The 27,867-nt window shown below is 38.2% G+C and overlaps 2 protein-coding genes and 1 long non-coding RNA gene across 4 annotated transcripts; 1 reads left to right on the top strand and 2 right to left on the bottom strand.

The window, feature by feature from the left end:
- Positions 1 to 326: 326 nt before the first annotated feature.
- LOC120634924 (barrier-to-autointegration factor-like) lies at positions 327 to 8,558 on the top strand. 2 transcript variants are annotated; one of them, XM_039905816.1, is made up of 3 exons: positions 327 to 392; positions 1,920 to 2,059; positions 8,395 to 8,558. In XM_039905816.1, exons 2-3 carry the CDS (start codon positions 1,937 to 1,939, stop codon positions 8,542 to 8,544), a joined length of 273 nt encoding a protein of 90 aa, XP_039761750.1. In that variant the 5' UTR covers positions 327 to 392; positions 1,920 to 1,936; the 3' UTR covers positions 8,545 to 8,558. The 2 variants fall into 2 exon arrangements, with proteins under 2 accessions (XP_039761750.1, XP_039761749.1); XM_039905815.1 differs by having other exon boundaries at positions 328 to 392; positions 1,920 to 2,068.
- Positions 3,061 to 5,456, bottom strand: LOC120634925. Its single transcript, XR_005659264.1, has 2 exons — positions 5,188 to 5,456; positions 3,061 to 3,495 (listed from the first exon to the last, which is right to left on the bottom strand). It is a non-coding gene; the product is annotated as an uncharacterized LOC120634925 (long non-coding RNA).
- A 13,112-nt stretch (positions 8,559 to 21,670) lies between the features above and the next one.
- LOC120634942 (transcription factor MafK) lies at positions 21,671 to 27,230 on the bottom strand. The gene is made up of 4 exons (XM_039905839.1): positions 26,914 to 27,230; positions 25,772 to 25,890; positions 23,501 to 23,603; positions 21,671 to 22,038 (listed from the first exon to the last, which is right to left on the bottom strand). The coding sequence occupies exons 1-4, from the start codon at positions 26,956 to 26,958 to the stop codon at positions 21,892 to 21,894; spliced, it is 414 nt and encodes a 137-aa protein (XP_039761773.1). The 5' UTR covers positions 26,959 to 27,230; the 3' UTR covers positions 21,671 to 21,891.
- Between the last annotated feature and the right edge of the window lie 637 nt (positions 27,231 to 27,867).

Raw genomic sequence — 27,867 nt, 5'->3', positions numbered from 1 at the left:
TTAAGATGTTGGTCGAAGCTTTTCGCGAGAACACCATTGACTGAAACGACGATCGGAACAATAACGGTCGCACAAACTTTCCACATGGCGGTAATCTCGTCTCCAAGTATTTATTTTTATTATTAATTCATCACTGGCAACATGCACTGTTTGAAGATAACGGATATATTAAATTCATGCCATCCATGAATTTGCAATTACTTTGTTTTGTCCTACACCGATGGGACAGTACTAGATAACAAATCTTATGTCCTTGTTCACATCCAGGAACTCTTGGTAAGTTGGAAAGGGAGAGCTATGGAGTTGCGGACAGCGGATACTATGAATGATGTCGAAATACCCAGACAGCTTTGACTGAGTGTAGCGGATCACTGTGTTGAACGTCGATTCAGGTAACATAATATCAAACATACAAAAACATACACCAATTTTCTTACTTGTCGTATAACTTAAACAATCTTTTCACCACTTTTTGATGTCATGCGTGGAACTTGTCTTATAATATATATATATATATGTATATAAACTAATGTGTGTTATATATAATGCTCGCTCTATTGAATTCGAGGGCCGATTGGCGCAGTTTGCAGCGACCTTCTGAGTCCAAGGTCGTGGATTGGATTCCCACTACTGGAAAATGTTAGTGTGATGAGCATGCATGTTCAGTGTTTGGGTGATTATATTTATATTTTAAGTAGTTATGTACATTATTCGTAGTGTAGTTCATCATCAGTCATCTTAGTGCCCGCTAAGCTACGCTTAGTTTGGGGCTAGATGGCGAAGTGTGTATTGTCAAAGTATAATTAAATTTATGGGTGTTTATATATATTTTCTAAGTATTTATGTATATCTTTATATATATATTACTTGTGTGCGTGTGTATGTCACTGAACTCCTCCTAAACGGCCGGACCGATTTGAATGAATTTTTCGGTATGCGTTTGGGTGGCACCCTGGATGGTTTAGATTCACAAATCAGCCCGACAGATGGCGCTGGGGTCCGCTAGTAATTTATAAAAATATTCATCAGTCATCTTAGTGCCAATAACACAAGCTACGCTTAGTTTGGGGCTAGGTGGCGATGTGTGTATTGTCATAGTATATTTATATTAGTCTAGGTGTTTATATATATTTTCTAAGTATTTATGTATATAATTCATAAAAATATTCATCAGTCATCTTAGTGCCCATAACACAAGCTACGCTTACTTTGGGGCTAGATGGCGATGTGTCCTTTGTCGTAGTATATAAATTATTAAATTATAAAAACTAACAACTTTTGTTCTACGATTTTTCAAATACACATTTTATACAAAAAAATAATAATAAATCATGTTATTTCTTGCTTCTCGATTGACTCATACGCGGACGAAGTCGCGAGGGTCCACTAGTATTTAATAATTCACAAACTATAGAGTTAAATATTTAAACAAAAGTTGTTAGTTTTATATAAAGTAAACAACTACGACCGAGAGGTTTCTGGTATATGTTTTTGTTTTTAAATATTTATTAGCTACGAGTATATGTAAGATGCATTTGTGTACATTCGTTTGTATATATGTATTTCAAAATTTGTACAACATGTAGTAAGTATGTCAACCTCTTTTTTCCTTAATCGCCTTAAAATTAGGCCTGGCGGAGGCGTACACCGGGCGTCTGACAAAGCCAGCAAGAGGTACATGCCGTGGCGGTTTTCAGTTTGGGTATACCCCTTTAGAGGGGGGAGTCCCACATAACCTTCGTCCTGCTTTATTGCTACCTCACGGGTCGGAGGTAGCAATAAAGTTTTTGCACCACGCCAAAAAAAAAAAGGCCGGGCGGAGATCGCTACTCGCTACATGTTTCTATTTTCTTGTGTATTTATTTTACTTATTGTAGTGTACAAATAAAGCGTAATAATAATTAATTCATTAATTCAAGACACAAAATAAAACAAAATGGCGCAACGGGGCTTATCGAAAAAGCATCGCGACTTTGTCAGCGAGCCAATCGGGGATAAGCACGTGACAGAATTGGCGGGAGTTGGTGCAGTAATTGGGCGCCGTATGGAAAAGGCAGGCGTAAGTAAGGTAAGCAAAATTTTTTTTTTTTCATACGCCTTTTTGTGAGTATGTGCGCTGTGGTTTTAAGTTTAAGGTCCCGGTGGATATGGGAAGTTTCAGCCGTGGCTACCAAGCAATTAAAAGAATTCTTTCTCAGAAGGGTTAAATATAACTTCCATACTCACTAACAACTTAGAAGAAAAAAAGCGCGGGAAACTTCGAATTTGGCGGACGTGGTTTTTAGGTTTTAATTTTTAATTATTGAAAAAAGTGGATCAGATAAGGAATTTAGTGTTTAAGAGTATTTAGGAAATTGTTTCTAGATATCTTTTTTATTATTTTGTGTTATTATTAGTGTATGTATTAATTATTGAGAGTTGGTAAGTTTTTTTTCTTTATATGGGGATCCCCCGGACGACCCCGGAGGTCCGGGGGATCCCGGGGATTGTATGTCCAAGCATGTCAGTGCGAAGACTCTGACGGAAAAATTATTCCAATTGTTTTAGATGATATTAAAGATGAGAACAAAAATATGTTACCTCCTAAAAGCCATGCCCCACCGGTCAATACTGGTGCCAACATGACTCAACCCACTGCCTCGGGTCTCTCACAACCACTACCTAGAAAGTATGTTAGCACAGATTCCGGTCCTTTCACTGTCCACATACAAAGAGTCACCTCATCCCCAAATGATTCAATTACTTTGCATCCAATACAGTTTGGCAAAGATTTGAAAAAATATAAAATAAATAATATTGTTAATGGCAGTTTAAAACGCATAGGCAGAAATAGATTGTCCATGGCTTTTTCCAATTATGAGGATGCCAACTTGTTTACAGAGAGCTCATTAATAGTGGGCCTCTCTTACAAAGTTTTCATTCCTAGCTTTACTGTTACACGAGTGGGTATAGTGAAAGGTGTGCCCCAAGACTGGACGGAAGAAGATATCCAGGAAAATATCAATGTTCCTATAGGATGTGGTAAAATCATAAAGGTAAGACGTATTAAAAGAAAAAATGTTACTGATGGTACAGCTTCATTTTCAAATACAAACATGGTTGTATTGACGTTTGATGGTCAAATTTTACCAAAAAGGGTTTACATGTGTTATACAGCACTCCCTGTTGAATTATATATTTTCCCAACCATCCAGTGCTACAATTGTTGCAAATTTGGCCACACTAAAATTCAATGCAGATCCAAGCCCCGTTGCTTTAAATGTGGGGATGAACACCCCTCAGACACTTGTGCCGTTGTCTCTGATAATGCTCGTTGTCTTCATTGCACAGGTCGCCACTTTACGACTAGTAAGTTGTGTCCAGAATTTTCTAGACAGCAGAAAATCAAAATTTCAATGGCCCAGAGCTGCATATCATATGCAGAGGCGGCTAAAGTCCATCCCCCTTCTACATCAAAGTCTTATGCTGATGTAGCTGCTACCTCTCCTCCACAATCTGAAAATGAAAATCATCCTTCATCAAACTTCAATTCATATGTACCATCAGCACCAAACAGTTCTCATAAAAAAACTGTGTTTGTTCAACGTTGTGTACCTCCAAAACAAACTGGAGGATATGACCGTTCCATGCATCAATCGATTGACAGTGATTACAATAATCCTAATTCTCAGATGCCTGATGGTTATGTCTTAAAACAGAGATCATCAAATACAATCCCACAACAATCCATTGCAGAATTAATTTTGGAACTTATAAAATTACTCTCTAATTCTAGTTTAAATAACACTTCTAATACTATCTCTTCACCGTCCAACGTCGCAAATTCTTTATTGACAGCTCTAAACCAAATCTTTAATTATGGACCACAAAATCCTTCAGTGGAACTGTAGGAGTGCCATAAGCAAAAAAACTGATATTCTTTGCTTGCTAAATAAATATAAGCCTATGGCTATGTGTCTCTCTGAGACATGGTTAAAACCAGAGTTCTCTTTCAGGATCTCTGGTTTTGTTACTGTGAGAAATGATAGGCTTGATGGATATGGTGGAGTGGCCATACTCATTGCCAAAGCTTTCTCCTATAAAAATTTTTCACTCCCTCCCCTCAGTGATGGCATTAATGCCATTGCTGTGATTGTAAATAAAATTTGTATTATTTCTGTTTATATTCCTCACCCTTCTTATTCCTTATAGAATGAGTTTAGTCATTTACTTACTACTTTACCTAGTCCATTTTTAGTACTTGGGGATTTCAATTGTCAAAATCAGTCATGGGGTAGTACTAGTTCTAATTATTATGGTGAATTGATGGCAGATATTTTAGACTCTCAAAATATATGTATTTTGAACAATGGCACTCCAAAACGACGTACTGGTCCTGGTGAATGCCTTAGTGCTCCTGACCTATCTCTTTGCTCTCCAAGTATGGCCTCTCTGATATCCTGGAGTGTACTTGATCATTCTTATGGCAGTGATCACTTACCACTTGTTCTTACTTTACCTATCTCTTGCCCTCCTTCTAACCTACAATACAGTTCTAAATTAAAACATAAGCTGCCAGATGACTGGACTACATTTAAACATTATGTTGATTCAAAAATATCTAGCCTTCCTACGGTTAAAGGTGGTAATGAAACAATATGTGCAGATGCATTTAGTAAAATTCTTATTGATGCTGCTAACACTTTATTCCCACAACGAGGTAATAGACAAGGTAAAATTCCATTTCCCCCTTGGTGGGATCATGAATGCACAATTGCCATTAAGCAACGGAAAGAGGCTGAGAAAAAATATTGTTCCATGATGACTACGGATAATTTTGAAAATTATTCTCAAACAGTTTCTACAACTCGTAAGCTCCTCAAAAAGAAGAAATTTGAGGGTTGGAAACGATTTTGCGAGTCCATAAGTCCTGATATTTGTCCATCGGTAGTTTGGAGAAATATTAGAAGGTTTAAATCAGCTTTCTATGAATCTCCATCTGGTGCATTACCTATTGAGCTAGCCGACCAATTTATGGATAAGTTGGCTCCTCCATCAGTTCCTGACTTTAATAATGTCCAGTGTTGTACTTTTTCCTCTAAAGCTTGTAGTTATACAGACCTCATTGCTCCCTTTTCTTTGTCTGAACTAGAAGGGGTTTTATCTTATGTAAAAGATTCATCCCCAGGCGAAGACGGCATTACTTACTCTTTCTTAATAAACAGCAGTGTCGCTTCCTTGAACTACTATTTGAGTATTATTAATGCCATTGTGTTGTCTGGTAATATTCCTTCTTCTTGGAAAACCCAAGCTATAATTCCCATATTAAAACCAAACAAACCAGCCTCTGATGTTTCTTCTTTTCGCCCAATAGCCCTATCCTCTGTTCTTGCTAAAATAGCTGAGCATCTTGTTAAAAACAGGTTAGAATTTTTCATTGAAAATAATAATATTTTGACAGCTAATCAGCTGGGATTCAGAAAAGGCCGTAGTACCACAGACAATATTAGTATTTTGGTTTCGGATATTCGGCTAGCTTTCTCGAGTAATGAGTCGGTTCTTGCGGCCTTTCTTGATATCAGCTCAGCGTATGATAATGTGCTGATCTCAGTTATGCATAGAAAACTTCATGACCTCCATGTACCACAATTATTAATTACATTTATTATCAATATGCTTTCTGAGAGGTGTATTAAATTAGACCTACATAACGGTACTCAACTTTCAAGGCTGGCATGGAGAGGTTTACCCCAGGGGTCCGTCCTCAGTCCATTACTGTATAATATTTATACATATGATTTAGAAAAATCATTAAACTCTGATGTAAATATTTTGCAATATGCTGATGATCTACTCTTATACAAATCGGATAAGTGTATTGAACATTCTAGTAACTGTTTAACTACAACTCTTAAAAAGCTAAATTACTGGTTAGATGTCCACGGACTGGAATTGTCTGTTAATAAAAGCACTGTTGTTCTATTTTCTAGACGGAGAATCTATCCCGATTTCAACGTCCTTTATAGGGATAATCCTATCCCTGTAAAGTCTGAAGCGAAATTCTTGGGCGTTATTTTAGACTCCAGACTTACTGGAGTTCCTCACTGTAACTATATTGTAGCTAAGTGTGAAAAAAACTTAAATATGATCAGGTGTCTAACCGGTGTCTGGTGGGGTGCTCATTCTTTTTCCTTGCGTCTTATTTATAATGCCCTTATTCGTAGCTTATTAGATTACGCCACTTTTATTCTAGAGCCCTGTAGTGCCGTTGCTCTTAGGAAATTAGATAGCGTGCAGGCAAAAGCGCTAAGGATCATCCTTGGTGCTATGAAATCTACTCCTATCAATGCTATGCAAATAGAGTGCGTTGATCCCCCTCTATGTTTAAGACGACAATTTCTAGCTGATAGAAATCCTATCTTATCCTATTTAAAGCTATGCAATTTTCACAGCATCCTTTACGTGATAAACTTCAACTCCTCTTAGAATTTATAGATACTTGTTCGTACTGGTCCCATAAATCTGCCCCGTGTCTTATCAAAAGCTATCGAATGTTTTGCTCCATAGAAGCGCCGATCTATAGTACATATTGCTATCCTACTTTTTATTCTAAATATAATGCATTAATAATCTCTCCGGATGTTAGAATTAATCCAGGTATTCCAAGAAACCAGTTGGAAGCTCCTCAATATGTAAACATATTAAAAGAAAATAAATTTTCTGATTTACATTATATGTATAGTGATGCTTCTAAGCATTCACCGGATGGCCCGGTTGGAGTTGGAGTTTTTCATGTTCAATATAATATTGTCCAGAAAATAAAACTTCCACCGGAATCATCAGTATTTACTGGAGAATGCTTTGGTTTTTTAAAATCTGTTGAATATATTCTTCTTGCCAAACTTAAGGAATCTATCATATTTACCGACTCTATGAGTGCTCTGCAAGCTTTATCTAGATTTCCATTTAAGTCTGCCCAGATAAGCCATGTTATTTTAAAAATTAGAAACCTCCTGCTTACTTGTAATGAAAAAGGCTATACAGTGGTGCTTTCCTGGGTACCAGGTCACACTGGAATTTCTGGAAATGAACGTGCTGACCAGCTTGCCAATGAGGCTATATCATGCGGAGATATTGCCGACTATTGTAACTATGCCTATGATTTATGTGCACTGCCAAAACATTCCCTTCAGGAATCTTGGAAAATGGCTTGGTCGATTTCTAGCCAGTCAAAGGGTAAATCTTTCGCTAGGATTCAAAACTCTATTCCGTCAAAGCCATGGTTCTCGGGTTTAAAGTTGAGCAGGAGAGTGACATGTATCTTGACGCGTATGCGTTTGGGCCACGTTTGTTCTCCTGTGCAACTGGCGAAATTTGGAATTGTGGATAGTGATTTGTGCGAATGTGGTGAGGTGGGTGACCTGAACCACATATTCTTATCATGCTCAAAATATAACCGGGATTCATTTTACCAGGGTCTTATTAAGTTAAACATCCCACTTCCTACTTCCGTTGACATCCTCTTGTCCATTAATGAACCATGTATATATAAACTTTTTTCCTCATTTATCCTATTGTATGATATTAAGTTGTAAATAAGTAGCTAGTTTAAATATTCCATATTATTAAATTATTTTATTATTAAATCCATATTATTATGCTATTTAATCCTTTCCTGATCCTATTAATTCTTTTCGAAATTCCGTTTCCTTTTTATAAAAAACTTAGTTTTTTTTTCAATGTAAAAAGTTTCCTCGTTTAAAAAAAAAATGTATAAATAAGAACAACACTTGACCACAGAATAAGCAATTGACTATGGTTCAATCGCTCAGCGCGCAGAACCAATAAACCAAAAAGAAGAAGAAGAACAACTTAGAACTATATTGTTAGATTAATATTGTTTTGTTTAAAAAAAAACAGTTATGCAAGTTCTAAAAGCACACCGCCAGATACTTTAAACGCTGTAAACGGATTGGAAAAAAAAAATGTTACTAGGACTGCTCGTTTTAATAGCAAACTGTTTGCAAATCAGACTTTATCTACACCCATAATATGGAGTCATTTTAGTGTCTAGTTTTTGTGTTTTTTTTCATGGTTTTTGATTTTGTTTGTATGTATAACATTTTGGTTTTATTATTATTATTTAAATTTGGTTTTTAATGATGTATTTCATAGGTAATTAACTTTTGTGTTAATTAATAATTTTTAATCTATAACAACTTTCGTTAGTTTATGTTTTTTTTTTCTGACAGCGTAAGCAGCGGAGCATAGTTTATCTGCTAAGTGCTATTGTATCTTATATGGGTACCCCACTGAAGCTTACAGTCCAAGGTCCTGAAAAATTTTGGAATCTTCAATTTTAGTGATTATATTTAGTTAATTCCCATTATAATACAACATTTTATCTGGTTTTAGGCCTCTATGGTTCTTGGACACTACTTGGCAGAGCGCGAGGATCCGCATCGGTTTCAACAGTGGATGAAAGAAAATTATCATGCAAGTTCAAAGCAATCTGAGGACTGTTACAATTGCCTCAAGGATTGGACCGCGTCTCATGTTAAATAACTCCTTATTTAGTACATGTCGTTTACTATCAAGCATCGTACATTTTATACTATGAAAATTAAGATTGATTTGCTATATTTCGCGGAGTAAAGCGCGAGCGACTTTGTTTTATACTATGTAATGATAATAAGAAATAAATCAAATCACCTCTCACTTATGAATTAATAAATATACTACGACAATACACATATCGCCATCTAGCGCCAAAGTAAGCGTACTGCGTAGCTTGTGTTATGGGTACTAAAATGGCTGTCGAATATTTTTATGAATATAATATACATAAATACTTAGAATATACAGATAAATAAACACCCAGACACTGAAAGACATTCATGCTCATCACACGAACATCTTTCCAGTTGAGGGAATCGAACCCACAGCCTTGGACTCAGAAAACAGGGTCGCTGCCCACTGCCCATTCATTACATGGTAAGAACTTTTTCAATTCTTACCATGTAAATTCTTTATTATATTTCTTAAGAAATAGAGAATTTATTTACTTCATAACCTAATATTACATAAATAAAAAAATTAACCTTTGACTTTCAATATGGCGTAGGTACATTATTCTACTAGTCAAGCGCTTTATTGTGATACCCATATACAGTACTCAAAAAAAAATTGCCATTTTGTGATGATGGCCACCTTAGATTTGAAATATGTATAGTATTCTACTATTCAAGCTAATAGATAAGTCATTTGATACTCATATTGAGTGGAAAAAATTGTTGTCCGCCATTTTGTGGCTGCGGCTATCTTGGACCGATTTTCATCACAGCTAAGAACACTCGGACTACCTTTCAACCAAAAAAAATAAAATCGGTTCATCCGTTCGGGAAGTACGACGCCACACACACATGTGCAATGCATCGTAGATAAGATTTCGCTGAAACCGCTAGAAATAGCAAGTGCCGCGACTTGCAAAACAAATTCCCTTTTACCTTTTCATTGTTAAAAAGAAAGCGTAGGCAAGTTCGTAAATGAGCACAGATTATACATGCGTGACGTCAGCTGAGCCACAAGTTTTGGCGGGAAAATCATAGCCCCAAGGGACTTTGAGGGTCCACCACTAGGTAATGCTACTGACTTTTGGTTTAGCAATATATTATGAGAACTCAGACAGTCCTATTTACACCCTTTATATTAGCTTCACTTGTATGTTTGTATGTTTGTAACCGACTTCTTTGGGCGCTATTTTGACCCACTTTAAACGGTCAGATTTCGTTTAAACTTTGTAGACATATCGAGGACCGATGACAATACACTAATTTGAGAAGATTATTCAAATTTTCAATATAAAAAATAAGATTTTTATCTATACTTATAATAAAACTGTAACTGGAAGATTTCTGTACATTTATTATATTTTGAAAAATTTGACCGGGGTATGCTTTATAATCGATACTGAGTCCAAAACAGATTTTTATTTAATTTTTGTCTGTCTGTCTGTCTGTCTGTCCGGGCATCACGTGAAAACTACTGAACGGATTTAATTGCAATTTGGTATAGTGGTAGCTTATATTCCGGGTCAACATATAGGCTACTTTTTATCCCGATAAACTTAAAGTTTCCTCCGGGAAATGGGATGAAAGTTTTTAGCAATTTTACTTCATAGCTCCGTTAAATTTGTACCGATTTTAATAATTATTTTTTTATTTGAAAGTATATACTATCAAGCATGTATTGTCTAACTTTAAGATCTGATAAAAATTCTCGGAGATAAAGGGCATAACTCTTCACTGATAACAGCAAATCGCAAGGCATATGGGATATTAAATTATTTGAGACGGCCGGCCGCGTATTATATAGTTTGGAAATAAAACTGGACCTAATGGAAGGTTCTTGATTTTTTTAGAATATTAAAACAGATAATAATCGATTTGATGCAGACGAATTTGCGCGGGCCAGCTAGTTCATTTATATAATTTTCAGCAATAGTCACTAAGGCAAGTGTGATGTTCATTTTAATTTCCAACCATTATCTTTAACTTCCCTCTTTGATCTCTAATTATCTCATTGATGGCTGATGGGTTACCGATTAATTTTGCTCTAATAAAAATAATAAATCAAGAAAAACTAAAAAAATCGCTTTTATAAATAAACTAAACTAAAAGGTAGAAATTAGTTTAGTTTTTTCTACCAAGCGTGCTTTTTAGTTTGTTTGATCAATTTAATTTATTTAATATCGTCAATAGTCTATAGCAGTGCAGTGTAGGCCTTGAAAAAATTTAAAAAAAAATGGGACAGACAGACGGGCTGGTGGACGCAGTATATGGTAGTAGTAGCACAGGGTACGCTGCCCGTTCTCCGTGATATTCCCTTAGTCGGCTCGTACGACACCCGCGAGGAAAGGAATGATGGCGACAACTCTATACTGATTCGCAGTCACCATACGGCAGATCTTTAATAAAGTACGCTATAATTGCCTGGCAGAGATCGCTACTAAGCGATAAGGCCGCCTTTTGTATTCTACTTCCGTCATTGTTTTTCTATTATTCTTTTATTTCCCTAGCTTAATAGTGGTGTACAAATAAAGAGTTTAATAAATTCAAAATTAGTAGACCCAGTTTATAAGCACTTTTGAAACGTCAAGTCAGTCTGTTTGTAGTGACTCTACCACCGGTTCGGAAGGCAGATTCCACCGAGAAAAGCCGGCAAGAAACTCAGCAGATTGCTCTTTTTCAAAATAATTGAAGGCGGATGTTTATATCCACTTTTCGTTTATAAAGAGAAATGTTTTGTCTTACAAATACTATATTGTTATAAACATATTGTGAGGCTACCGTAAGTATACTACAATTTTTCACGGAGGGATTCAAGTGATTTAAGTTTATATATATGTCGGCAGGGGTTCCGACATGATAAATAAAAGAAGCGGATTAGTCAGGAAAATAGTCTTTGTAATTCGATGAAATGAAGTAAAATTATAATCTCTTCTCTTCAATCAAGATAGTAATTATGCGAGATGGTTATCAACTATAAATTGTGGCTACTAATTCAAATTTATAGTTGAGAATAATAATTAGTTCGTTTTTCACAAATTAATTATCCAAAGTGTCTAGGATAAGCTACTAGCAGGGTACAACATGTGCACCGTGCTACGCCAGAGCCAAGACTCGCCATTTTCATTTTTCGGAAGGACACTTGCCGATAACCACCTGAGGGGTTGCTACGGCGTCACCGTGGGAGTGGGGCGAGCGCGAAAGCTCGCCATGAGAAGAGCCCCAGGGCTCGACGACATCGGGGGGGAAGTGTGAGACGTCGGCCCGTGGGTGCCTCCTGCGAGGACTCGGACCTCGGCTCGGTTCGACGTTAATGTGTCTGTTGGTGGACTTTTGGACTAATCATTGTTTAGTCCGATCGCCCCCGTGACCGTGGTAAGGATCCACGTCCGGATGACGTCAGAAATCGGGTCCCTCGTCTTCGCCGGCGAAGACGCTGTGTATGTTGCTAAGATTCGCCACTGTAGTTTCGGTCCTTATATCAAAACGACTTGAGTAGTAGGTGAGTGGGGATAATGAACAATGCGCCAGGTGGCGAGAACGGTGCACGTGTTGTTTACAGATTTCTTGCCAGCTGCGTACGGGGGCGCAGGTGCCGTCATATATATTGACCGTAAATGAATAATTTGGCGTACCAATCAGATTTTTTTGTATTAAACGAACACAAACAAACTTTCATACAATCACTGTTTTATTAGTAGAGGGTAGAGTCAAGTAAAAACCGCTGTAACGGTGGGAAAATACGCCTAAAACTTTGACGGCTCGTCCGGAATCTTTAAGTGGAGTTTGAAATGTATCCGCACCTGGTTCCTGAACGAATGTTAAAATGTGGAAGCGCGGGAAAATCGGCCGCCATTGCTGTCATCTGTGATGTTATATTTTGTTACTATTTTAATCTTTTTTAAATAAATATACTACGACAATACACACATCGCCACCTAGCCCCAAAGTAAGCGTAGCTTGTGTTATGGGTACTAAGATGACTGATGAATATTTTTATTAATTATATATACATAAATACTTAGAAAATACATAAAAACACCCAGACACTGAAAAACACTTTGCTCATCACACAAACATTTTCCAGTTGTGGGAATCGAACCCACGGCCTTGGACTCAGAAAGCAGGGTCGCTGCCCACTGCGCCAGTCGGCCGTCAAAACCGAAGTTGCTTCAACGGTGAAGGAAAACATCTTGAGGAAATCTGCATGCCTGAGAGTTCCATTATGTTCTAAAAGGCGTGTGGAGTCTACCTCATTGTGGGACAAGACCCGTGCTCTGTACTGGGCCTGTAATGGGTTGATGTGATGATGAAAAGGCACGGGTCAACTCCCACAAAAGGGTTTAGGCCGTGTTCCACCACGCTGGACCATTGCGATTTGGTGGACTCCACATGTGGACCAAAGTCAGAGGTTGGGATTTGACCTCGGGCCCCAGAAAGTGAAGCTGAAGTCCTAACCACTGGGCTATCACCGCTTCTACATACATACCAAACATTAGTTAAATAACACTTACACCAATAAAACAATGGACTGTTGAGTCGATAAACAACCGGGCCGGAAAATAACGGGGACAGTTGGAAACAAAAAATAATGAAAGCAAAAGGAGGCACCAATAAATAAATGGGGGAAGAAATAAAGTAATTTGTCTCTGAAGCTGTGCCGTCGCGCGAAAACTTGGGACATCGGTATATAAAATGTTTCCAAGACGTTTTAAAAGTGTGTTGTGTGCACTAAATTTTTTTGATAAGGTATACTCTTTGTTAGCGATGATAGCCTGGTGGGTAAGGCTTCGGCTTCGTCACGATAGATGGTAATCACCAGACACCAGGAACCAGGCAAACCCGAGCCACAAGACGAAGTAGAAGGCTTCGGCTTCTCTTAGGGGCATCGAGTTCGATCCGAACGGCCGACAGCTTACGGATATGCGCTTGACGGCGCCATTTATGGTCGGCCACGGCCGAAACCCCCAACGGTTCATTAAAGAACAATAGCGAACTCCCATCCATCACATTTCTGAGGTACAAAATATTTGAATGAATCCAGCAACAGATCTCGAATATAATGAGTTTAAGGGCCGATTTAACCAATAAAGTCGCAACAAGGCATCAGCCAACGGGGCATCAAAAACAACAGGGGTGTTAACAAAATTTACGTTTTATGGAATATATTTGACAGTTCGATCAACTCTAACTTAAAGAAGTTATGTGCGCTTTTAATCTCGGCAATTAAATATTACTTGCTTTAATGATGAAGGAAAACATCTGCCCGAGAGTTCTCCATGATGTTCTCAAAGGCGCGTATGTTCTAGGCACTGTGAGCGATTTATGAGACCTCGCTAGCCACACGTTAGCCGTTCGTGAGAACCCCGTGATCTCTAGAGCTACTAAGTCCACAGTTTTCGCAGAACCGAAACCGTAACAAATGATTCGTCGGGGCCAGTTGCGAAAATATTAATTAATTCACGCAAAAACAATGAATGAGCATTCAGAAGCCGCCTCTCATTAAACTCCTTGTTTGCCAAATCAACTCGGAAACTCGAGTTTCAATTACCCAAAATAATAGGGGTATGAAATAGCCGCTGCTTTATTAATAGCTAACTTTGAAATGTGGAACATTCGATTTTCAACTTTCAAGACTGTTCTGAAGAATTGTTTAAGCTGATGGGGTTATCAGCTTAAACAACCCTGTTCTCTGATCGTGCTTACATCATCAATAGCCATCAAGTCAAAGTCAAAAATACTTTATTCAAGTAGACCGACTGGTGTCACTTTTGATGCGTACATTACATGAGAATTACACGGTAGTGAGATGATGGCGATAAACATATTCGTAAACTTAAAACTAAAGCTACGAGGGTTCCAAAAGCGTCCTGGTCTAAGAAGAAGCCCAGATATATATATAACAGAACACCATCTCGTAATCACCACGCTGGGCGCTTTCTGTGTACAGCAGGGCTATTTTATATCTTAGTTGACACCAAATTTGCGGAAAGTTGCCATCAAATACATTACGTAATTAAATACGAGTACATATACTATGACAATGCACACGTCGCCATCTCATCATCATCATCATCATCATCTCAACCAATTGACGTCCACTGCTGGACATAGGTCTTTTGTAGGGAGTTCCACAATGCACGGTCCTGGGCCGCTTGCCTCCAACGGCTCCCAGCTACTCGCCTGATGTCATCTGTCCACCTCGTTTGGGGCCGACCTACGCTGCGTTTACCGGTGCGGGGTCGCCATTCCAGCACCTTAAGACCCCAACGTCCATCGGTTCTCCGAGCTATGTGCCCCGCCCATTGCCACTTCAGCTTCGCAACTCGCTGAGCTATGTCGGTAACTCTAGTTCTTCTACGGATCTCCTCATTTCTGATTAGATCACGTAGAGACACTCCTAACATAGCTCTCTCCATCGCCCGCTGAGTGACTCTGAGCCTTCTTATGAGGCCCATAGTTAGCGACCATGTCTCTGATCCGTAAGTCATCACTGGCAACACGCACTGTTCGAAGACTTTAGTCTTCAGGCATTGAGGGATTTTGGACGAGAAGATGTCACGAAGTTTCCCGAACGCTGCCCATCCGAGTTGGATTCGGCGGTTTACCTCTTTCTTGAAATTGGACCTACCTAACTGGATCGTGTGTCCTAGGTATATATACTCGTCTACAATTTCGAGTGCAGAGCTCCCAACAATTATTGGGTGGAGCGAAATATGAGCGTTAGACATAATTTTCGTCTTGCTCATGTTCATACGAAGGCCCACCTGTTGAGAAACTCTGCTGAGGTCATTGAGCATCGCATTAAGGTCTTCCAGAGTCTCTGCCATTATGACTACATCGTCGGCAAACCGAAGTTGAGTGATGTACTCGCCGTTAATGTTGATGCCAAGCCCGTTCCAATCCAGAAGCTTAAAAACGTCCTCCAACGCAGCGGTAAACAGCTTCGGGGAGATAACATCTCCCTGTCGCACTCCTCGCTGCAGTTGGATCGGTTTCGTAGTCTGGTCCTGTATACGGACTGACATAGTGGCGTTTTTGTACAAACACTTCAAAACTTCGATGTACCGGTAGTCAATTCGGCATCTCTGCAGTGACCTTAACACAGCCCAGGTTTCCACCGAATCAAAGGCTTTCTCATAGTCCACAAACGCTAAGCAAAGTGGCCGGTTATACTCTTGAGTCTTCTGTATAACCTGCCGCAGCGTATGTATGTGGTCTATGGTACTGAAGCCCTTTCGGAAACCGGCTTGTTCAGGAGGCTGGAAGTCGTCCCAAAGTAAGATGGTGATGTGTGTATTGTCGTAGTATTTTTATTGTTATTTTTATTAAATATCTATATAATATTTTTTTATAATATACTTAATAATAATAAGCTTCGACCAACATCTTAAGCTTTCGCTTGGTTGTTGGATCAAGGGTCGTTTACCGAAGGCAGTAGTCCTTGAAACAGCGCGTATTGTGAGGAGGTTCCTAACTCTGGAGCCCTGACCGCCGGTTGCTTGGGTACTCGAAAGCCCCGTAATTTTATAATTTCACTGTTGAAATTTAAAAAAAAAGTATTTAAATAAATAAAAATAATAATAACAAATAAAGTGGTTGGTGGGTGGTTTCGTCATTTTACCAGTTTTTACCAGGCAATAAAAAACGGCTACAATATCATTAGAATACAAAGGTAAATCTCGCCATCATCTAAGGGGTAATAATATCTCGGGTGGGAAATCGTGCGGTCTCAAAACTATTCCAAGTTCGAATCCATTTAAACTGTCACTTTTCAGTCCGAGAGCTTTAAACACCATTTTATAGTACTCGCAGCGATGTCTATCAATCGTAAGAACTGTTCTAATTACCGTAACTCAAATGCAAGTCAACGTGTAGAATTAATCACCGTGCTCCCGCTCCGCATTGTTTGATACACGAAGCACGAAAGCCAATAATGTTTAATTTGCTACGTCAATTCTACCGTATTGGCATTTCATTCTATGTATATCTGTACTAATAGCTTAAAGAGAAGTCCTGTTACAGTATAAAGGACTACGTAATCGATAAAAAAGCTTGGGTGTGAATTATTGCTCTACCTAGGTGGCACTTCTCTCTTCTCTGCTATTATATATCTTCCCGGGACGAGCTACAAGTTTTGGCCACGGAAGGTGCGTTTCTAGGAGATCCCGGAGTCTCCCAATATGTACCGAGGCTGGCAACCGAAGGGATTTTAATGGGAAGAAATTCCACATAACCCAAATTCTCCCGCAGAGAATCGAAGATGATCAACATTTTTGACTTTGAATATTATAAAGATGAAAGATTTTTTTTGTTTTTAGTTTTACCCAAAAGGCTCCGAAAGTACTGGACCTATTTTGACCATTTCTTCGCCAGAAGAAAGCTAAACTACCACAAAGTAACATAGGCTATAATTTTTTTCAAAAAAATTGGAGATCCTTAAGAAAATTGCAATAATGTAACCAAAAGTAGCAAATATTTGCCTATAAAATTCATTACTTGACAAATTTTGGTTCGATATGTAACATACTGGACGATGAAACCGTGAGTAAACATAAACAGTTTGATTGTGCAGAGCAGTGTGATTCGGTAGTGTAACCGCTAACCAGTAACCACAGATAGTGGTCGGCCCGCGTGCACAGGTCAAACGTTAACGTCGTTTTTGATCGAAACAGAACCGCATACTTTGATACAAACGATTCTTTGAATAGATCTTTTAAAAAAAAATACATATTTTACAACGCTAGCTTAAAAACATCTAAAAACGCAAACAAATTAATCAAAATTCTTGCGACGAGGAAAGTGTTTTTAATTTAGAACGCATTATTAACTTCATTGGCTCGTGTTGCGTTCAGAACGGGAACCGAAACTAACATTCTTTTTAATCAAAATATTTCATGGTAATATTTAAAATTATCTTTAAGAAAAACATTCAATATTTGATTTGCATTCATTATAAGCCTGAATAGGATGTATGGGGCATGACCTTTGCCTTTCCTGAAGGGGCCAAATCAAAATGAATCAAAAGAAGAACAATTGAGAATTATTTTTTTTCGTCTGCCAAACATTATGCACCCCGCCGCCAAATCGGTGACGTAATTTAAAATGACGCTGAATGTATTTGGTCATCACATAAGAGATGGTGAAACGTTTTTTTTCTCTGAATCTTTAGGTATCTGATTTATGCGTTAACACCACGCTGGCCCACTGAGGATTGGTGGACTCCACACACCTTTGAGAACATTATGGAGAGCTCTCAGGCATGCAGGTTTCCTCGCGATGTTTTCATAAGATTATAGGTGCGTTGGGGTTCAACCGGTTGGACTAAGAATGAACATGAGCAAAACGAAGTCTAATGCTCATGTCCCGCTTCAACCAGTAATCGTTGAGAGCACTGCACTCGAAATTGTCGACGAATACGTATAAGCACCTAGGACATACGATCCAGTTAGGTAGGTCCAATTTCGAGAAGGAGGAATCGCCGAATCCAACTCGGATGGGCAGCGTTCGGGAAGCTTCGTGACATCTTCGTCTTCATTTCGTCAAAAAACCCTCCGTGCATAGAGACCAAAGTCTTCGAACAGTGCGTGTTGCCAGTGATGACCTATGGCTCCGAAACATGGTCGCTAACTGTAGCCCTCATAAGAAGGCTTAGAGTCACTCAGCGGGCGATGGAGAGAGCTATGCTCGGAGTATCTCTGCGTTACCGACATAGCTCAACGAGTCGCGAAGCTGAAGTGGCAATGGGCGGGGCACATAGTTCGGAGGAGGGATGGACGTTGGGGTCCCAAGGTACTGGAATGGCAGCCCCGTACTGGTAAACGTAGCGTTGGTCGACACCCGACGAGTTGGACGGACGACATTAGGCGCGTCACAGGTAGCCGTTGGATTCAAGCGGCACAAAGCCGTGGAATTTGGAACTCCCTACAAAAGACCTATGTCCAGCAGTGGACGTCTATCGGTTGATATTATAATGATGATGATGATAAGAAGTGCGTGCTGGGATTCGAACTCGGCCCCCCGAAAGTGGAAACAGCCACAAGTAACTATTATATACTTGACCAGCGAGACAGTCCGCATAAACTTTTCTAATAACTCCGTATTTCAAAGTTACTGAATAAAGTAGTCAACAAACGAAGTAAAGACATAGCGGGGATCTTGATTCTCGGTAGGGGACCACGTAAACAACCCTCAGGGGTCGTAGGTTTAATATAGATATTACTCGATACTGGTCTTCGAAGCTAGAAACGTAAAAATGTTGATAAATATAAAAAAAAAATACGGACCTCGCAGATGCTTAAACTGATCATCTTTATCATCAACAATATTATGAAAATTAAGCTTAATTTGCTATACTCCGCGAAAAGCAGGAGATTTGTATGGTGTAATTTATAATTTCTTTAATCTGTATACCGCCAAACACAAAAAAAAGAACAAACACAACAACAGCAACAATTCTTTACATGTGATGTTAGGACTGTATATGATTTCTTTCAGTGGCAGTGGTTTACTCAAAAACAATTCAGAGACAGAAAATAATATACCTCTAAAGCATCTAAAGTAATATTTCGGTTTTCATTTGCACGTATATGTCGCAGATACACCGGAAATACAGACAGAATGTGGTACAGAACAGACAGTCATAGATGGTAAACAGCAGAGTTCAACTTTTTCACCAGCACTGCGTTCTGATCACACAGAAAAAGAGACCAAGGGTGTAACGTCACTTTATACCTTACACCTTAACCTCACTTTATATAAAAGAAATGTTTATTGTATGGCAATAACAATTTAAAAAAATACAATAATTAAAATATTATAATTTTAAAATATTTTTTATTGCACCGACTACCTCTTTTCTATGTTTTTTCCTTTTACGCCATTGGTTGCCTGGAAGAAATCGCTATGTAGCGATAAGGCCACCAAATTGTACTCTCTTGATATGTATTTATATCTCTGTAACTACTTTTTTTCTTTGGTGTACAATAAAACTGTATTCATTCATTCAATTAATAACAAATTACCAAATACTTTAATTGACATACTCGTAGGTAACTCTGCCTAAATTTAAGATTAAAATTATTGAATGGTCAGTTTTATTCAGTAGACGACTATCTAAAACTATAGGTTTAAATAATTGTGTTTCTAGGTTTATATTTTGGTTTACTTCAAATTATTTAATTTTAAGTTGACATTGTTATTTAATTTCACAGTTTTGATACCTTAATTTTGTGACATTTTGTATAAAATGGATAAAAATAATTTTATAATTAAGGTGTTGTTATAATTTGCATGCCATAGAATGGCAGATTGTAGCACGGAACTTGTTATTTTTTATTATAAGATCAAATTTGTGTTAACCTGCAATCACGCAAATAAAGATTTGAATACGAATTTTGAATTTGAATTTGAACGTAATAAACTTACTATTTAATTTTATATATTAATATTGTTAAAAGTTACGCGCGGACAGTCGTTGTATTATATCGCGAAACTGGCATCCCGGGGGAGCGGTGCGCGGGGATTAACCTCGCTCTCGTCTTTCTCACTTTAAAAAAAAAAAAAAAATTTAAACCTGTTTATTATAAATAAAAAATACATCATTGTTTAAATCTCGATTACATTAAGCTAATCTTCATTATGGAAGATTATGATTTTTGATGACTTAGATTAATATTTAATGTAAGGAAAAAACAAAAGAAATATTTATTTATTTAGCGGGCAGTTACCTTGGCCAAAGAATTAGTTTGGGCAAAGGGGCAATGCTGCCAGCATCTTAGGAACTGTGCCTCGCTGCGGTGGTTTCGAAGACGTTTTAGATTTTATTTAGTTATAAATAGTTTATTTAAGTTTATATTTATAAATAAATAAATACAATATTCAGCGTTGTAGTATTCCTTGGCATTTATTGCCATGGTGCTGCGGCACAGAGCTGAGTAGGTGACCCGTTGACCACAACGAAGCAACATACGCCTAAATTTTTTATTTTTTTTATATACAGATAAACACCCAGACACTGAAAAACATTCATGCGCATCACAAAAAAAAAAATCCAGTTGTGGGAATCGAACCCACGGCCTTGGACTCAGAAAGCATAGTCGCTGCAAACTGCGCCAATAAGCCGTCAAATTGATGAAAGTCTTAACAGAAATTGGTTACAAAAATAAACAAAAAACGGAATTAAAATAAAATTTATTACTTTCATTCCACCCTTAACCTATTATAATATACTTAAATTACTATAATTACAACTAATTTCATTCAGTACAATATTTGCTCGCTCGCAATCGAAGAGTCTTTTTCGAGTAACCACATACTTGAACGTCAGAGTAAAATAGATCTTAATTGTATAAAAATAAAGCTCAAATTTGGCTGTCTTCAGACAGGGCGTTTTCCTACAATGAGTGTGTAGTGATCTCTAGAGCTGGAAGGGTTAGGAAGCTCCCGCATAGGTACCGGGACTAAATAAGGACAATCCAAATCTCGCGGCGGACGTAACGCCGTGTTGATTGGCTCAAGGCTTCGATGTGGCATGATTTTGTAACTGCGCCGGGCGGTTTGAAAATACGCCGCCATGTACGAGTTTATTTAGTGCCTATTTAGTTGTAAAACGAGTGACATATTTCTTCCGTCAAGCAGCATCAATGCAATGCTTAGATCCATTTTTATAATATTTATTAGTGTTTTTACCTACACTTGGAGGAATTATCAATTTTATAAATTTAAAATGCATATAAAAATTTTCGGAACGTACAGGATTTGAACCTGCGACTCTCTGGCAATCGCGGCCTGAGCGCTTTCTCCAATTAAACTACGGCGCTCCTACCGTCAGGGTTGCCAGATCGATTCTTCCTGTTACCGGGATCAATAACCGAATTTTCGGGATTTTAGAGCTTTGGTCGGGAGAAATAAAAAAATAAGTTAATAATATTAATTATACATAAAATGTTAAGTGAACAAACATATTTTTGCATTGCACTGTGGATATAAGAAAAAAAAACATAGTAGGTATTTGTGACACATAAGATAAGAACCGAATGAGCATGTTTATTGTTTTTGTTCTTGCCATAAGTATTTGTAATTTTTTTTGTGTGTTGTTTGCAAGTTTTAACGAGAATGTGAACTTAAAATCATCGAACTTGTTTTTCGGGTGATTATTTGCTTTGTCGGGAGTCGGGAGGACATACAAAAATTGGGGAGAATCCCGCCAATTGCCGACCGTCTGGCAACCCTACCCACCGTCGAAGCCATCCATCCGTAGATCCATTTCACTCTGACGATACAGAGTTGGAAATTCGCAAACGACTCCTCGAATCTTGCACTGCGGCTACAGGTAACAGGTAAATCACGGCAGCATATCTAGCTCGGGAGGTAAGGGAATGCTTTTGAGGTGGGCGAACCGTTTGAGCGCGTCGTATTTACTTCTGAGCGCATCGATCTCTTCGCGGATGCGTCCGTTCTCCTCTTGCATTGATTCCATATCGTGCCATTCCTTGAACAATTAATGAATAAGTGAACGATTAAAATAAATATACTAGACAATACACACATCGCCTTCTAGCCCCAAAGTAAGCGTAGCTTGTGTTATGGGTACTAAGATGACTGATGAATATTTTTATGAACTATATAAATAAATACTTAGAAAATACATATAAACACCCAGACACTGAAAAACACTTATGCTCATCGCACAAACATTTTCCAGTTGCGGGAATCGAACCCACGGCCTTGGACTCAGAAAGCAGCGTCGCTGCCCACTGCGCCAGTCGGCGGTCAAATTGTTATCATACTGTTTGGGGGAATCGTCGGGAGACGTCATCGTGGAGGGGACAAAGCGAAGGTGATGTCGAGGATATAAAAGTCGGTGCGCGCTTCATTCGAGGGGGGATCTGCAGGGCTAGCACCTTCAGGAGACAAGAAATATATCCCCTGACAAGGAAAATAATGAACGTGTCCACATGCGAAATCACGGGAACATGGAATAGGAGAAGTTAAACCCCGTTTATTAATACACATATATTCATTGGATAGTATTTCTTGTTCGCCAGTGCTCTGAGAGTTGATAAAGCTGTGGGAGAAGATACATTTTTATTCTTTCCCCGGAGATATAATTGTCTCCTGCCTATGCTAGGCGTGCAGTTACCGAGCCCCCACTACAGAAACTCCGAGGAAGACTTCTAGGGTTTGAGGGAATCTTCGCGTACCGTTAACTAGTTTAAGTTGAACCCCTGTCCGTTTGGAAAGTTAACCTGCTTATTTTGTTTTGTTGTTTGGATTTCTTTAAATAATTAATTTGTTAGAGTATTTTATAAGTGCTGTATTTACTTTGCCTGAATTTCTATTAAAAATATAATTTCTATTTAATATATAGTGTGAGAAGTCGTGATCGTTTTTTTTTATTAAAATAACATCTCTGGTTCATAAAAATACAATATAATTCCGCGATCAAAAACGCCATTGATTAGTTGGCTCTCTATTTACAGTATTATGACGTCACAAGCTAGTAAACAATGCGGTATTGCTATTTTTATAAGGAACTTTATTAATAGGCAATTAAAGATTATAATCGCGTGGGACTACATAGTTATTTCGGATTCTCGGAATTAACTTCAAACCTTTTTAGGAATTGTTTCTCATAAAATATAAGCCCATTTTTCTATCAGTTTCTACATTTTTATAGACTCGTACACGTATCACTTTACACCCGCGGAATGTCGCTAGCCCGCAAATTTTTTCCCATTTTCCCATTTTATGGTGAACGCTTAGAACATTAGAGGTAAAATAATTACCGTCAACGTTTAAAGTGACTAAAAGTTCGTTCGAGAAACAATCCTAAAGTGGAGTGGTTTTTTATGCTTCAATATTAGTCGTGTACACGGTTTCTGGATGTTCTTAATTCTGTGACATATATACCTACAGCGTTCCCTTTTATATCGCTCAAATACTCTACCCACTTGGCTTTTTTCCGTCTCCAGTTCATCTTTCTGTTCTATTCGTTTGATTCGACACGAGGCGGCATAGCCACGATTTTTGAGGGTTCGGCGACGCTGTTTCATTCTGGAACGATAAATTAAATAATTCTATTTTAAATACAATCAAGACTGGCCCTTTTCAAAGAATTATCGAAAAGGGTTATCGAGTCTACCGGTGATCCTAGAGCGGGCAGTTACCTTGGCCAACGAATTAGTTTGGCCATCCAAAGGGGCAATGCTGCCAGCATCTTGGGAACTGTGCCTCGCTGCGGTGGTTTCGAGGGCGTTTTAGATTTTATTTAGTTTTTAAATAGTTTATTTTAGGTTATATTTATAATTTTGTATATTATATAAAATAAAAAATTCTCTGTGAAAAAAAAAAAGAAAAATACAATCTCTATTTAATTTTTTTTATATGAAACTTAGCTTAACTTGCTATACTCCGCGAAAAGCAGGAGAATCTGTATGGTGTAATTAATATTTTCTTCAATCATTATACTTCACATCACGTCCAACGGTCGGTTTTAGGCCAATGGTTAGCCGTGCGGAGACCACCACTCTGGTCCAGTGCGGATTAATCAGCATCTTTTATCGGTAACCATACCATTCAGACGAGAACACAGCAACAGAAATATCATGATGGTAGAGTAGTGCTCCAATGCAATGGAGTAGCTGAACAACGCGCAGAACACCTTGGCTCCTCAGCAACACTCTATGAAGCACTCGGCGAATTGGGCGGCCTGCTAAGCTCCTGGAGTGAGCTCGGCTGGCTGGAGTGATTCAGTGGGGAGTCGCATCAGCGGCCACATGTCCAACGGTCGGTTTTAGGCCAACCGTTATCCATGCGGAGACGGCCCAGAACAGAACAGAAGGAGAAGAGTAAAGCTTTTCGTGACAGAGCTTGTCTGGATAAGTAATAACGCCACGCTTATTTCTGCAGCCAACCAGAATTGCTGTGCTCCATCCTGAAGAGCCTGGTTGCCAGCGTAAATACAGGGATGTGAGGGTTAACTCCGAGCACTCAGAGCTATGGACCAACGCAAAGGTGACCTTTCCAGACCTCAACACACGACTGACAACCAAAATACTAAAACTAAGTTGGAACAAACTAAGGATGGTAGTAAGGATGATAACAGGGCATTGCCAACTACACAAACACCTTTTCATTTTAGGCAAAACCGACAGTCTATCTACCGTCAGTCTAAATTGTATGAAGTGACTAACCGTTTGTTCGAGCAACAATTCTAAAGTGGAGTGGTTTTTGGTGCTTCAATATAAGTCGCGTACACGGTTTCTGGATGTTCTTAATTCTGTGACTTATCCCTACAGCGTTCTCGTTTAAGCCGTTCAAATACTCTACTAATTACCCACTTGGCTTGGCTTTTACTGACTCTTACAGTTCATCTTTCTGTTCTATTTATTCGTTTGATAAGACACTCATCATGCAGAGCATGCATGCATGGATGCAGATGAAACACCGACACAAGTATTGCTCTGATGTAGAGGAGTAGCAGAGCAACGCGCACATACCTTGGCTCCCTAGCATCACTCCCTGAAGCACTTGGCGACCTGGGCGGCCTGCTAAGCTTGAGCTCGGCTGGCTGGAGTGACCCAGCTGGGAGCCGTACCAGTGGTACTCACGAAGGAAGGTTCTGGCCGACCAAGAACGGAGTCTAGCCCAGGAGAAATAAGAAGAACTCCTATGCCTTAGATTGATGGAGCCAGGACAACACTTAGCAGGATGTCTCCCAGCAGACAGCGATACATACTGTTAAGTATCGCTGTTTATAGACTACTAGCGTACCCATCCCGCTTCGCCGGGCTAGATTTTGTTTTATTTTATTTAAGCAATAAACTTACATCATTAATTTTTAAATTAAGTCTCATAATATATTAAATCATTTATTTCTCTCCGTATTCATTCTCTTCTATTCTCTTCTCGAGCGGGTGAAGATCATTATCTACACCCATGTACACCCAACAATAGAATATCATCATAGTAAATAAAAGCTGTATTTGACATTTCATAAATAGGAGTGCTCCAATTGTCACCAAACTTTACAGGATTACTCGCCAGGTCAATCAGGAGATCCCCTGAAAGTTTCATTGAAATCGGTCCAGCCGTTTCGGAGCCTATATGGAACATACCCACACACTTTCTCTTTTATATATATAGATGGCTCTCCACTTAACATCAGGTGAGCCATCTGCTATGTGCAATTATCACTATGAAGAAGACTAACTCTTACATACTTGATAATCTGATCCCGGCTGAGCCCTCTCATCTTAAGCTGTCGATTGAGATCCCGAACAGAAATGGACACCAGCTCATCATCGCTGATCTCTGCACAAGGGGTGGGCGATAAAGGAGCCTGGAAGATAACATAACAATTCAAACTTATTGTCTGGTGGTAAGTATAGTTACCACCCTAGCTACAAAGCAGTGTGAACAAATGACAACCAGTTCTAGCCTACAATTTGTGGTCTCGTAGATATCAATTACAGATATGAGTTTATATAACTGCCTCACCCCATATTCTTTGCCTGTTGGCCTGTTAACATTTTAAAACTCATTATACTCAGTATCATCATTTAACATCAGAGGAGATGCGATAAAAGGGTGAACTTGCAATGGTAAAAACAAAAAATTGCAGTAAAGGGATAACTTGTAGTAGAATAAATAAAATAAGTTAAATGAAATGGATCCATCCAACATTGAGGTTTTTTTGTTTTAAGTTTGAAATGTTTATGGCCTTCATCAATAGTCTATAACAGTCCAATGCTGCCGATGGACCCATGATCAACAAGCTGGTTGTAGTTGGACAGAGGACACTGCATAACCCGTGCTCGGTTATATTCCTTTAGTTGCTTCATACTTGTACTACACCTGGGGGAGAAAGGGGGTAGTGACAACTGTAGTAAACTGATATGCCTCTATCAAATGTCAAAAATACAAAAAACACTGCATAGTTATTCTCGCAATTTGTCTTTCTTATAAATAAAGCTTTAACCATACATACTAATATTATAAATTGTGACCATGTTTGTTTGGTTTTCTGTCCTTGACAACTTGATTAATGGAATAGAGTCAGTTGAAAGGATGGACTGTATTCCAGGAATACTAGGGAACCATGACAACCGGATGAAGAACACAAGCAAGCTAGTCTTAACACTCTTAACCTTTCTTAAATGTGACATAGGCTAATTTTATCCACAGGAAATAAAGGATTTCTTACAAAAAAAAAAAAAGAAACCACCACTTCAAAAAATTAACCTATCGTGCATTACTTCTGTTAGAGAACTTTGTTAAACTAAACTCACCAATAACACCTTAGCAAGCTCTTCTCAATCTTTCTTTTCTTTCAAACGCCTTTTTTTAAATTAAGCATACGTACCATTAAAGCTTTCCTCGCAGCCAGTCCCTTCAAATCATGAGGCATAATAACGTCTTGCGTTCAAGTGTTAACGGGAAGCCCGTTACTCTATTTATTTTGGCTAAGCAACCTAACTGTTTCCGAGACGATCCAAGTGTTATCCACGTATTAGGAAAGTTTCTTGCTTGAAACAATGTAACTATAACTTTTCTTCAAATTAATACTTTAGAATAAAACTGAATCCACTAATGTTGATGAAACAGGCCCTATAATACTAGCATTTGGAAAATCACGGAAAATAAATAACAATACGCGAAAAGTCATTAGTCAATTACGGAAGTTTTCTGACAAACATAGTTCACTGAATAAATCTGTGGTTCCAAATTCAAAAAAGTATAATACATCTTAATTTCAAGAACATAAAGTTTAAAATGGTTGCTGTAATGCTATTGCTATTTATATTTGTAATCTGTATTCAAACATTCAATCCTAATATTACTTGGTATTGATTACTTAATAAATTTCAGACAAAATTTAATGAATAAAATTATAAATTAAAATAATATATTAATAAATAATGTTTTATAGAAAATAATACTGAAATGTATTAGTACCGATATTCGAACGCGCAGACGTAACATTATTGCCAGAAAAAAGATGTTCCCCCGAATTTAGGAATTACAATGGCTAACCAAAAGCCAATATACTCATAAAATTTTATTGAAATTCAACTCAATCTAAATAATAACTTTATTACAATGGTGGGCATTACGCAAATTAATAAAAAAAATTAACGTTTAATTTAACTCTTTTACTAAAAGTAAACTTAAATAAAAATTACCCATCGTATTTAATAATTATATAAAATCCCAAAGTAAGAACAGTTTTTTTTAATTCAATTTTTTTATGATACGCAGCGAGGATCTTCCTAGATATTCTAGGGAATGCGATGACAGATATACTGACAACACTTTT

This window comes from Pararge aegeria, chromosome 25 (genome assembly GCF_905163445.1).
Source record: "Pararge aegeria chromosome 25, ilParAegt1.1, whole genome shotgun sequence".
NCBI lineage: Eukaryota > Metazoa > Arthropoda > Insecta > Lepidoptera > Nymphalidae > Pararge > Pararge aegeria.
This window is presented reverse-complemented; position numbering and strand designations above follow the sequence as displayed.

Excerpts from the sequence above, each read along its gene's own strand:
- LOC120634942 (XM_039905839.1), bottom strand. The coding sequence starts at position 26,958 with ATGCCTCATGATTTGAAGGGACTGGCTGCGAGGAAAGCTTTAATG. Across the intron at positions 23,604-25,771 it reads AGCCGGGATCAGATTATCAA|AATGAAACAGCGTCGCCGAA; the intron begins GTATGTAAGAGT and ends TTATCGTTCCAG. Across the intron at positions 22,039-23,500 it reads TGGAGACGGAAAAAAGCCAA|GAATGGCACGATATGGAATC; the intron begins GTGGGTAGAGTA and ends TAATTGTTCAAG.
- LOC120634924 (XM_039905815.1), top strand. The coding sequence starts at position 1,937 with ATGGCGCAACGGGGCTTATCGAAAAAGCATCGCGACTTTGTCAGCGAG. Across the intron at positions 2,069-8,394 it reads AAAAGGCAGGCGTAAGTAAG|GCCTCTATGGTTCTTGGACA; the intron begins GTAAGCAAAATT and ends ATCTGGTTTTAG.